The sequence below is a fragment of the Brachionichthys hirsutus genome, unplaced genomic scaffold (assembly GCF_040956055.1).
Source record: "Brachionichthys hirsutus isolate HB-005 unplaced genomic scaffold, CSIRO-AGI_Bhir_v1 contig_387, whole genome shotgun sequence".
Lineage (NCBI taxonomy): Eukaryota > Metazoa > Chordata > Actinopteri > Lophiiformes > Brachionichthyidae > Brachionichthys > Brachionichthys hirsutus.
The window spans coordinates 1-12,500 of NW_027180386.1; the positions used below are offsets into that span (position 1 = coordinate 1).

General features: G+C 43.6%; 1 protein-coding gene across 7 annotated transcripts in view; it reads right to left on the reverse strand.

The window, feature by feature from the left end:
* Positions 1-3,449: 3,449 nt before the first annotated feature.
* LOC137914395 (enolase-phosphatase E1-like) overlaps positions 3,450-12,500 on the reverse strand; it is a 28,609-nt gene continuing 19,558 nt past the window's right edge. For 2 of the 7 annotated variants that reach the window (XM_068757976.1, XM_068757971.1), the window contains 19 exons: positions 12,175-12,435; positions 10,418-10,450; positions 10,264-10,296; positions 9,712-9,744; positions 9,572-9,622; positions 8,889-8,930; positions 8,725-8,772; positions 8,578-8,625; positions 8,332-8,451; positions 8,156-8,188; positions 7,811-7,855; positions 6,829-6,870; positions 6,665-6,712; positions 6,518-6,565; positions 6,272-6,391; positions 6,096-6,128; positions 5,751-5,795; positions 4,185-4,229; positions 3,450-4,019 (listed from right to left, as the gene is read on the reverse strand). In XM_068757976.1, coding sequence (XP_068614077.1) covers positions 3,868-4,019; positions 4,185-4,229; positions 5,751-5,795; positions 6,096-6,128; positions 6,272-6,391; positions 6,518-6,565; positions 6,665-6,712; positions 6,829-6,870; positions 7,811-7,855; positions 8,156-8,188; positions 8,332-8,451; positions 8,578-8,625; positions 8,725-8,772; positions 8,889-8,930; positions 9,572-9,622; positions 9,712-9,744; positions 10,264-10,296; positions 10,418-10,450; positions 12,175-12,435 — 1,280 coding nt within the window. In that variant the 3' untranslated portion in view covers positions 3,450-3,867. The remainder of the gene's footprint in view (positions 4,020-4,184; positions 4,230-5,750; positions 5,796-6,095; positions 6,129-6,271; positions 6,392-6,517; positions 6,566-6,664; positions 6,713-6,828; positions 6,871-7,810; positions 7,856-8,155; positions 8,189-8,331; positions 8,452-8,577; positions 8,626-8,724; positions 8,773-8,888; positions 8,931-9,571; positions 9,623-9,711; positions 9,745-10,263; positions 10,297-10,417; positions 10,451-12,174; positions 12,436-12,500) is intronic. The other 5 variants (XM_068757978.1, XM_068757973.1, XM_068757972.1 and 2 more) reach the window with 5 other exon arrangements.

The following is a 12,500-nucleotide window of genomic DNA, read 5'->3' on the forward strand; positions in this document are numbered from 1 at the left end:
CACACTCACACACTCACACCTATGGACGATTTAGTGTAACCAATTCACCTAATTAGCATGTTCCTGGTGGTGGGAGGAAGCCGGAGAACCCAGAGAGAACCCAGGCAGACATGGGGGGAGAACCCACCCACACACGGGGGAGAACCCGGAGAGAACCCACCCACACACGGGGGGAGAACCCGGAGAGAACCCACGCAGATACGGGGAGAACCCGGAGAGAACCCACGCAGACACAGAGAGAACCCGGAAAGAACACACGCAGATACGGGGAGAACCCGGAGAGAACCCACACACACACTGGGGGAGAACCCGGAGAGAACACACCCACACACGGGGGGAGAACCCAGAGAGAACCCACGCAGATACGGGGAGAACCCGGAGAGAACCCACGCAGATACGGGGAGAACCCGGAGAGAAACCACGCAGACACAGAGAGAACCCGGAAAGAACACACGCAGATACGGGGAGAACCCGGAGAGAACACACCCACACACGGGGGGAGAACCCGGAGAGAACCCACGCAGATACGGGGAGAACCCGGAGAGAACACACCCACACACGGGGGGAGAACATACAAACTCCTCACAGAAAGGCCTCAAGTCTAATTCAAATCTGTGACCTTGCTGTGAGGCAGCAGCGCTAACTACTGCGCCACCGTGCTGCCCCACCAAAATAATTAACAAAGTGCATTTTGCTCCAGAGATTAAAAACATTCTGGAAGCAGTTTGTGGCGCATTAAGGTACAACGAATCCCCTTTATGGAACTGATTCATTACGGCATCGAACCCTCACAAGCTGCGTTGCTGCAACCGAGTCCGAGTCCGCGGACGGCGTGACCCGCTATTAGCTCGTTTCCTACTGACTGTGGCTACGGCTGGAGCCTCTTCTTCCGTTCCATCGCTTTAATGTGTTGCTTCTGTCATTAGATATGCTGCACTGTGTGTTATCTGAGGATGTGGACACTGAATGACATTTTCTCATTGACGGATCGTTTGCTGTTTGATTTTCTTGTCACTGTTCTTTGATTGTATAGTTACAGTACGAGCTGTAGGCAGACCAAACGGCAAACTGAATTGTGAAGTTACTATGGAAAGCCAGTATATTATAGGGACAGACGATGTTCAGTTCAGCTGCTAAGTGTATACATGTCCTCAAAAACTATTTGCTAAGATGCATAATGTAAATTGAGCTCAATAAATATGGACACACAAAGGTTTTGTCACATTTTTTCTGTCACGCTCACTCGTGTCGTCACTTTAACGTAAATGCAGAATTTGCTGCTTGAGAGGTAAAAATACTGGAATAATACTTGCAGCTCTGCAGGTTCAGCGGTGGAGAAGTTTCCTAAGGCAGGAAGGAGTCAAAGACGGCAGGAAAAGGAAGTAGAAAAACACTTTCTCAGTATTTAATTCTATAAACCCTGATGTTACTTTATGCATCGCTACTTTATGCTGTAATCCATGCAGCAACACATGAATAATACCCACAATGCAGTCTGACGATGCAGAAACACACACAAATCCACTCGGATTGAAATTAATGACATTTTACAAGACAACTGTTGAATGAATGGGTTTATATATTTCAATCAGTCTCCAGATTGCAATACATTTAATGAATAAATATCTACATTCTCATATGGCTGACTCTTGGTTATCATGCAAATTACATCATAGATCAATAACAAGCAGTTCAGTGTACAGAACTGCTTCAGAAAACAGTGACACTCCCACGACGATCACATCTCAACCAACCCAGAACTACAAACTCCTGTCAAGGAGGTTTAATCTGCAGCGTGCTCCCAAGGAGGTTTAATCTGGAGCATGCTCCCAAAGAGGTTTAATCTGGAGCATTCTCCTAAAACTGGTTTAATCTGCAGCATGCTCCCAAAGAGGTTTAATCTGGAGCATGTTCCCACAGGGATTTAATCTGCAGCGTGCTCCCAAGGAGGTTAAATCTGGAGTGTGCTCACAAAGGGGTTTAATCTGCAGCATGCTCCTAAGGGGTTTTAATCTGGATCATTCTCCTAAAACTGGTTTAATCTGCAGAATGCTCCCAAAGAGGTTTAATCTGCAGGATGCTCCCAAAGAGGTTTAATCTGGAGCATGCTCCTAAAACTGGTTTAATCTGGAGCATGCTCCCAAAGAGGTTTAATCTGGAGCATGCTCCCAAAGAGGTTTAATCTGCAGCGTGCTCCTAAAGAGGTTTAATCTGGATCATTCTCCTAAAACTGGTTTAATCTGGAACATGCTCCCAAAGAGGTTTAATCTGCAGCGTGCTCCTAAAGGGTTTTAATCTGGAGTCGTATGTTCTTCCTGTCTGCAGGACAGGTTGTTTGATGCTTTGCAAACATTTTCAGATATGTTTACATCAGTTTGAAGCGCTGAACTAAACTGAGTTCATCCCAGGATTCATCCGAGTGTGAAGGCCTCTCTTCCGTGTTTTCATCCAGTAAGACAGCAGCAAAGTGCTGCTAATGCTAATAGTTTTGCAGCAACAACAATAAGGTATCAGGACTCGTTGGTCAGGCACACACCAGAGCGAGTGAGGTCACGCATACACCTGAAAATAATGACATCGTCCTGTCTCACTAGTTGGTCACGTCCAAGCTGTCCTGCAGACATTCCCTGTTTAAATGAGACAGCTGGAGATTCCTGTAATCCACCAAGTCCTTGAACTGCACTTCAATCCTCAACTTTTCATGAGGGCCTTTAAGAGATTTACATTGGAAGGCTCAATTAGAGGAAACTAGTCCTATCAAGAAACTGTAAACGATATCAAGCCATTATTATCTCTACTTAAAGTTAATGGCACTTTTCAATTAGTCATTTATTACAAAGACAAATGTTTAAAGAAAATATGTCCGTGTATGGGAATGAAAATATCCAACTTTAGCTTCATTTAACAGCTGTGATTTACCTCCTGTACAGTAGTACATTATGTACAGTAGTACTGTAGTACTGTAGTACGTCCTGCAGTTCACACCTCCCCATGTATCCTCCTTGATGAGGTCAAAAATGTCTCATTATTCATCACAGCAACATTTAGCATCCTAATGATCGATGGTGGATGATCATTCTGATCAGAGACAGGGAGGCTGCTTGGATCAATCACCCTGCTGGCCACGCCCCAGTATTTACAGGCTAATCTGTTCCAGACGCAGCAAAGCAGCGAAACGCAACAGGACTCAGGACAAAGATCATCGATGAACAAAGAATTCAATGACACAGGAAACGAGAAACAATTTAGCTTCAGCACTCGGGTTCATTCATTCTCTGCAGCGCTTCAGTGAAATAGCTGAAATATGCAATATGTCCATTCAAGTAATATGTAAATATATTTAAATCAAAAACAAGTCATTTGTGTTAAATTATTGATTTAGTTTGACTTTATGTGCTGCATATAAAAATGTGTATTATTGTTTGTCAGTGCAAATGCCTTAATAATAAACTACTATATACGGGTTAAAAAACAAATGTAGAATAAACTTCACTGCAAAGACATGGTGTGTGTGTTTGTTTCTTCCTAAATGACAAATGCTTTTATTTTTATTTACAGGACATCGATTAAGAATATTCTCATGAATGCTTCTTTCCTTGGGTGATTCTGGGACACAAAGAAAATCACGGCGGCGACAACCGGTGCAGCAGACAGCGAAACCTCGGACGAGAGGAAAGCACGAGCAGAAGCCCCAGGAGCTCAACCACGGAGAGGAAAACAGGAAGACAAAACTCGTCTTCTGTCCTCTCGTGTCCGTCGGACTGTGGGTTCTCAGAATCTGAGGCTTTCGTAGATTTTGTACTTGTCCCCCTGCAAGGACCGGATGATGCAGCACTATGGAGGAATGAGGTGGGGGTTCAGGTTGTCCTACAGTCCTGACGTCCTCGCTGCTCTCTGCTGCTCCAGCATGGACCTGAGTGCGGGGGACATCATGGTGGGGGACATGGCGGGGGTGAAGGGTCTCATGGGGTACTGTGCATTTTTACCAGGGACGTAAATGCACTGGAAGAATCTCTGTCCTGTGTGGACATGAGGACAGAAGACATAATACCTGTCTGAGCGTACACTGTCAGGGTGTCCTCTAGGAGGAAACCTTGATTTATTTCGGTGTTACTCTCATCAGGAATCGTGTGCAGCGTAACCACTGAGGCGTCTTCAGCAGCGTCTGGTGAAGTTTCTCTTACCTGCTTTCTTCTTTTCTGTCGTTTTGTCTTCCGCCTGGGCCTCTTCTGCAAGACAGATAGTAAAATCCACTGATTGGAGCGAAAGAGAGGGAGGAAGACAAGGAACGAGTGTCTTCATGCATGCAAGGAGAGAAAGCTGCAGGAAGACATTTTATTTCCGGTCTCCTGTTCAACACAACATAAGTATTGAGGATGTAGTGAAGCCGCAAGGCATCATGGGACTCGCTGCTGCACTACTGTATAATTTAAGGTGGAGATCCTAGCGAGGCCCCGTGTGAGACCTTTCCTCAGCTGTAATCAGCTGTAACTAGAAGCATGGTCAGGTGAGTCACGCTGTCTCTTCCACCCGGGCTCCGCAGGAGACTGCAGAGTCTGAACCGCTTCCCTTCAGGCCGTAGTTTTAGAGGACAGTGGTTCAAGTGCAGTAGGAGGAAAACGTTATTGCCTAGGTAATAAAAATCGGTTCATCATTTTATGCACAGTGTAATTTCTTTTTTTTTTCTGTGCAGGAAACGTCACTGCTTCTCTCTGAAGCTAACCCAAAACTTGGTGAATTTAGAAAGGAAAAAGGAACATATCTTCATCAGCCTATAAAAGCAGGACTTCCTGCGTCAGATGTTAATATTTGATGTTGAGTGAAGGAAACCACAGCGCTAACCACAGCGCTAACCACAGGCGATGTTAGTTTTACTGGAACAGCCAATGAAAGCAATGCAATTCACCATCTTTGACATTCGGACAGAGCGCCATTCTGTTCGTCCTAACGGCCACTTGGAATTACTCACTGATTTTATTTTATTGGAAAACAAACTTAAAGGCTTATGAGATCATACTCACTCGCTTGTGTTGGTTTGTTTATCTAAAATGTGAGTTAACACAGAAACAAATCTAGGGGTGTCAAATTATCACGTTAATTGCGATTAATGAATTACAGTCCTATTTATCGAGTTAATCTAATTTTGAATTTCTAACTTTACTGATTCTGTATTTCCTTTTTATAAACTCCTTTTATGCGTTGGGCGTTTTGTGCCCGAGTCGTTGGGGGTGGAATAGTCAGCGACTCCCTGAAGTGGACACTGATTGGATGTCATTGCGCTTGGGCTTGTTTAGCACAAGCTGATAGGCTCCCATTGTAGATGGGCGGGACAAGGTGAGGAGCGGAGAGGAATCAGGATCGATTCGACAGTCCCGAGTTAGCATCGAAGACGTTGCAGCAAATACATCAGAACTTAAATGATGGGACTGAATCTGTCGGAATGGAATTTCCCTCTGGGATTATTAAAGTTTTGTGATTCAAATCAAACAATAATTTAATTTACAAAGCTACTGTTTGTTATATATTAATCTTTTGATCTGTCACAATAATGTAATACATTTAAATGAAAATACATCAAGTTGAGGGATTTTCTCTGCAATTTTTAGGTGAGATAAAAAAAAAAGATGAAGTCGATTAATTAATTACAGATCATAATTAATTAATTGCACAAATGTTTTAATCGCATGACAGCACTAAACAAATCAGTGTCAAATAACGTCAGGCGTCACTTTTAGAATTTGAAGACGCACCTTGAGTCTTTTTCCCAGATTTCTTTTCATCTTTCTGAGATTTGCCTGCAATGAAAGGAAACTCCTTTTACAGCCTGCACAATTACTGTGGTGTATTTTCAATAACATTGCTTCACTCTTAGTATAATATAACCTGACATGTCTCCAAACAGAAATGTTATCTCTCATAGAAGAGCCCATTTGATATTTTAAACTCCAACTAGTTTTCCAACAAATGTGATTTGCCTGTGGAGACACAGCATCGCTGCATCTCAAAAAATGTCGGAAGAAAAATCTGCTCTCTCGCCTTCCTTGTTGTTGGAGCGCAACAAATGCACGCATTCAGGTGCTAAAATGTCCTCGTACCTGTTTTCTCAGCTAATAGTTTGGATGTCTTTGCTGAAAATAACAATGAAACAGTGCAGGAGTCGGTGACAGGAGCAGCAGGAAGAGTCCCGGCAGAAGAAACCCCAACTAGCTGAAGGCAGATCATTTGAATTCCCATAAATAGACAGAAATGGAATTCTTTTTTGAAGCGTTACCTGCTTCAGGTGACGCTCCAACGGGCTTCTTCTGCGCCTGAGAGGTCACATTCACCCCGCTGGTGGATTCCAGTCTCGTTCTCAGTCTGAGAGGCTGCAGACGAGGTTCTCGAACCACCTCTGCTCACAAAAAAATCACATTGAATTCACGTCACTCGGACCTCAGCGTAGTTTCAGGAGCAGAAAAGATCATGCTAGTTGCACTGGACAACTTCTCAAAGCCTGCTGGCGTCCCATGCTCCGTACCTTTCTTGGCTGCCGGCCCTTTGGCTTTGCTCTTGACAGGGGAAGCTTCTGAGACGAGCAAAACAATTAGTGTTTGATCATTTGTCGCGACACCGATCTGAACGGTGACTGACTTTGTATCAATGATAAATGCTGATGTGCAGCCACCTGTCTTTCCAGAGGTCGATTTCCTCCTCTGCCGTGCAGCTGCAGGCGCTAACATGATGAGAAAGGAGCCGCGATTGGTGGCCTGAATAATCTGTAATCTTAATGAAATATCAGCGGCGGCTGGTTTCAGCTTTCATATACATTTAAACATCGTGAAAAATTACCTTTCTTAGGAGTTGCAGTTGTTTTCCTTTTTACAGCTGCCACTGAGAAAAGAAAAGCAACGGACTTGGAGTAAAGACGTAAAATAAGAACCGACTCCAGCGGAGGACTTTCATCCAGCAGAAGAGCTTTTCATGTCTTTGTCTTTGTGACATTTGTAACTTGTAAAACAATAAGACAAAACCTCCGTGTCCAGGCGGATAGAAGAAAAGGAGAGAGTTCTCTTTATCCACGTTTGGCTTAACTTCATGAAGAAGAACGTTTGATTTAGTACTCAAAACGCTTTAGTACTAAATGAGTAATCAGTAGGTCTGTCACCAATCAATATCCTAATTCATAATCAATGAGCTAATTTATTAGCAGAGATTTAGACTGAAAATATCTGAATGAAAATTTGTTCCCAACAGTTTGTCTCTCATTTTGTTCAGTCACGTATCTGATGAGACTATTTTAAGGGACACGGAACTTTTACATCATCGTATCAATCGTGGAATCAATAAGATACAGAAATGAATAATTCCATAAAGATGCTGTTATCTCTTTATCTGGAACTTTTTAAGATTTTTGCATTAACTTGTGGATAAAGGGTATAATATGTCACCTTTAAACTGTTCTGTTAAACTGCGTTCCTGCATTTTGCTGTTGTGTCCATTTGCAGCATCTTTTTTAAATGTCCTGTTCATGTGCTGTCAGACTGGCAAGCATCTCCTTACAGTGCTTGTGTTTGACTATTTGACCTCTCTGGGCCACCGTAGATGATGTTGGTTTTACTGGAACAGCAAATGAAAGCAATGCAATTCATCATTTTGACATTCGGACAGAGTGCACCATTCCGTTCGTCCTAACGGCCACTTGGAATTATGAGCCTCATGAGCTCCTACTCACTGAGAGCTTGTGTTGGTTTGTTTATCTAAAATAGGAGTTACCAGAAACAAATCAGTGTCAAATAACGTCAGGCGTCACTTTTAGAATTTGAAGACGCACCTTGAGTCTTTTTCCCAGATTTCTTTTCATCTTTCTGAGATTTGCCTGCAATGAAAGGAAACTCCTTTTACAGCCTGCACAATTACTGTGGTGTATTTTCAATAACATTGCTTCACTCTTAGTATAATATAACCTGACATGTCTCCAAACAGAAATGTTATCTCTCATAGAAGAGCCCATTTGATATTTTAAACTCCAACTAGTTTTCCAACAAATGTGATTTGCCTGTGGAGACACAGCATCGCTGCATCTCAAAAAATGTCGGAAGAAAAATCTGCTCTCTCGCCTTCCTTGTTGTTGGAGCGCAACAAATGCACGCATTCAGGTGCTAAAATGTCCTCGTACCTGTTTTCTCAGCTAATAGTTTGGATGTCTTTGCTGAAAATAACAATGAAACAGTGCAGGAGTCGGTGACAGGAGCAGCAGGAAGAGTCCCGGCAGAAGAAACCCCAACTAGCTGAAGGCAGATCATTTGAATTCCCATAAATAGACAGAAATGGAATTCTTTTTTGAAGCGTTACCTGCTTCAGGTGACGCTCCAACGGGCTTCTTCTGCGCCTGAGAGGTCACATTCACCCCGCTGGTGGATTCCAGTCTCGTTCTCAGTCTGAGAGGCTGCAGACGAGGTTCTCGAACCACCTCTGCTCACAAAAAAATCACATTGAATTCACGTCACTCGGACCTCAGCGTAGTTTCAGGAGCAGAAAAGATCATGCTAGTTGCACTGGACAACTTCTCAAAGCCTGCTGGCGTCCCATGCTCCGTACCTTTCTTGGCTGCCGGCCCTTTGGCTTTGCTCTTGACAGGGGAAGCTTCTGAGACGAGCAAAACAATTAGTGTTTGATCATTTGTCGCGACACCGATCTGAACGGTGACTGACTTTGTATCAATGATAAATGCTGATGTGCAGCCACCTGTCTTTCCAGAGGTCGATTTCCTCCTCTGCCGTGCAGCTGCAGGCGCTAACATGATGAGAAAGGAGCCGCGATTGGTGGCCTGAATAATCTGTAATCTTAATGAAATATCAGCGGCGGCTGGTTTCAGCTTTCATATACATTTAAACATCGTGAAAAATTACCTTTCTTAGGAGTTGCAGTTGTTTTCCTTTTTACAGCTGCCACTGAGAAAAGAAAAGCAACGGACTTGGAGTAAAGACGTAAAATAAGAACCGACTCCAGCGGAGGACTTTCATCCAGCAGAAGAGCTTTTCATGTCTTTGTCTTTGTGACATTTGTAACTTGTAAAACAATAAGACAAAACCTCCGTGTCCAGGCGGATAGAAGAAAAGGAGAGAGTTCTCTTTATCCACGTTTGGCTTAACTTCATGAAGAAGAACGTTTGATTTAGTACTCAAAACGCTTCATTACTAAATGAGTAATCAGTAGGTCTGTCACCAATCAATATCCTAATTCATAATCAATGGGCTAATTTATTGGCAGAGATTTAGACTGAAAATATCTGAATGAAAATTTGTTCCCAACAGTTTGTCTCTCATTTTGTTCAGTCACGTATCTGATGAGACTATTTTAAGGGACACGGAACTTTTACATCATCGTATCAATCGTGGAATCAATAAGATACAGAAATGAATAATTCCATAAAGATGCTGTTATCTCTTTATCTGGAACTTTTTAAGATTTTTGCATTAACTTGTGGATAAAGGGTATAATATGTCACCTTTAAACTGTTCTGTTAAACTGCATTCCTGCATTTTGTATATATGTAAGGTGTCACAGTTTTTTTTATCCAGAATGTTCTCACCTTTTTTGGCCACTGCATGACTTCTTTGTTTCTCTTTTGGTGCAGTTCTTTCTGCAACACAATAAGATCAAGTCTGATATATGTTAAACAGAACATAAATAGTCCTATTATAACGGTCATTCTTTTCATTTTACATTCACCTTTATTCAGCCCACTTTTGGAAACAGCAGCATCTAGAACAGACATGTCAGAAGTTAATCCTGTCTCCCTGTGGTTTGTAACTGAGTCTGTATATTCACAAAACAGTTTATCTCTTGTAATAAAAGTCAAATGTACATGGTGGACAACACCAAACTACTGAGCCCTAAACAAACATCATTCATTTTCTGGGACGCTTCGTCCGTTACCGGATCGAACTGGAGCCTATCCCAGCGGTCAACGAGCGAGAGGCAGGGCACACCCTGGACGAGCCGCCAGTTCAACACAGGGCCACACACAGACAAACAATCAGCCACACACACACTCACATATGGACAAATTAGTGTAACCAATTCACCTAAACTGCACGTTTTTGGTGGCCGGATGAAGCGGGGGGACCCGGAGAGAACCCATGCAGACACGGGGAGAACATGCAAACTCCTCACAGAAAGGCCACAAGTCGGATTCGAACATGTGCCTGTTAGGCAACAGCGCTAACCACTGTGCCGCCATGCCGCCCTAAAAACAAAAATTATTTATCAAACATAAATCACCTTTCTTCATTTTCTCTTTGCTTTCTTCTGGATCTGATGGGATAATTGGACAGAGATGGTCTTGCAGAGTTCATTTCCCAGAATGAATGCATTCGTGTCATCGCACATCACTGCTGCTGGAGAGAACTCGGGTTTACCGACAAACTAAGCGTACCTTTTTTTGCATCTGCGTCTTTCTTCTTTTCAGCTGGAAAATGACAGAAATCAAATATTGTTCACTGCAGTAATTACAAGGGAATGTTTAGTGTTTAGACAGTATTTGCTGTTTCAACCACCTCTGGTTCTTTAAGACAGAAACATTTAGGGAAGATCCTGTTTTTAATATAATGTTACTTCTGAATATGAATCTGTTTGAACTATTTGTTTGAAATAATATCAGAGGAATATCTAAAAATAACTGAATGAATTTCAATTAACAAGATAAAGTCCCTAAAAAGTCACATGTTGTGGTTAAGATGTGACGATAGGATTCTATTCCCATGCTTGGTGCTTTAGGAGCTTCTTTGAAAATGGAAAGAAAACATTATACATTGTAGCAAATCCAGCATCATAGGTAGCACGGGTAGCAGGAGCTAATGTAATGTTCCCCTGAGCCGGTCCCAAGCCTGGATAAATTCAGAGGGTTGCAGCAGGAATGGTATCTGGCATAAAACCAAATTTAAAGATGCAATCAACTTAAATAAGAAAGTCATACCGGATCGGGTTAACAATAAAAATGGATTACTGTGGGTCAAAGAGGAGGGAGTGAATGTTGGGACGATGACGGGAAAAGCTAGCGAGCTGGTGGACATGATGATGAGGAGAAAGGTTGATGTGTTGTGTGTCCAGGAGTCATACGATGAAGTTATGGGAAAAGGTGGTTGAGGCTAGACTAAGGACAGAAGTGAGTATTTGTGAGCAGCAGTATCGCTTCATGCTGATGAAGAGTACCACAGACACAACGTTAGCATTGAGGCTAGCAATGGAGAAGTACAGGGAAGTTCAGAAGGAGCTGCATTGTGTCTTTGTAGATCTAGAGAAAGCCTAGGACAGGGTGTACAGAGAGGAACTGTGGTACTGCATGAGGTACTGTAGTACTGCATGAGGAACTGTAGTACTGCATGAGGTACTGTGGTACTGCATGAGGTACTGTAGTACTGCATGAGGTACTGTAGTACTGCAGTACTGCATGAGGTACTGTAGTACTGCAGTACTGCATGAGGAACTGTGGTACTGCATGAGGTACTGCATGAGGTACTGTAGTACTGCATGAGGAACTGTGGTACTGCATGAGGTACTGTGGTACTGCATGAGTAGTCGTAGTATGTCAGTGTAGTTCAGGACAGCAGTGAAGTGTGCAGTTGGAGTAACAGGAGTTTAGTGTAGAGGTGGGATGCACCAGGGACCAGCTCTGAGCCCCTTTTTGTTGCCATGGTGATGGACAGACTAACAGATGAGGTGAGACAGGAAGCTCCTCTGAATATGATGTTTGCAGATGACAATTGGGCGGCTGTGGCTCGGTTGGTAGAGTGGGTCGTCCGGTGATCAGAAGGTCGGTGGTTCAAATCCCCGCTCTGACTGTGTACATGAAGTGTCCTTGTGCAAGACGCTGAACCCAACATTTCTCCCGGTTGGTCTGGCAGCGCCTTGCATGGCAGCAGTCGCCCACTGGAGTGTGAATGGGTGAATGTGAGGCCAAACTCGTAAAGCGCTTTGTGCAAAGGTGGAGAAGCACTGTATAAGTGCAGTCCATTTACCATTTACATTGTTAGAGCAGAGTGCAGGTAGAGGAGAACCTAGAGAGGTGGAGGTCTGCTCTGAATACCGAATATAAGACGCTTCTGTCCGTCTGACTGACTGGGTTTAAATCTCAAGATCCTTTGTGTTGCTGCAACAAACAAATGTCATGATCCAATACAGATTGCTGCTCACCCTCGGCTGGAGTTACGGCAGGCAGAGCTTCACCACGCAGAGTCTCAGGCTGAACAGGAGCCTCTGGCTGACCTGGTTCAACAGCTGGGACTGTGTGGACCGGGTCCAGCTCTGGCTGGACCACTGGCTGCAGAAGTGGCTGGTATGGTTGATATTGCACATAGAGCGGCTGCATGGGTGAAGGTGGTTGCTGATACAGAGGCGACTGCGGTGGAGCTCCAGGATGGACGGGGTGAGCAGTCAGAACAGGAGCGGAGGGAGCTGTTTATACCGCCCAACAGAAGAGCAGGGAGAACCACTGAAAGAACGGATCGCCTCACTCACCA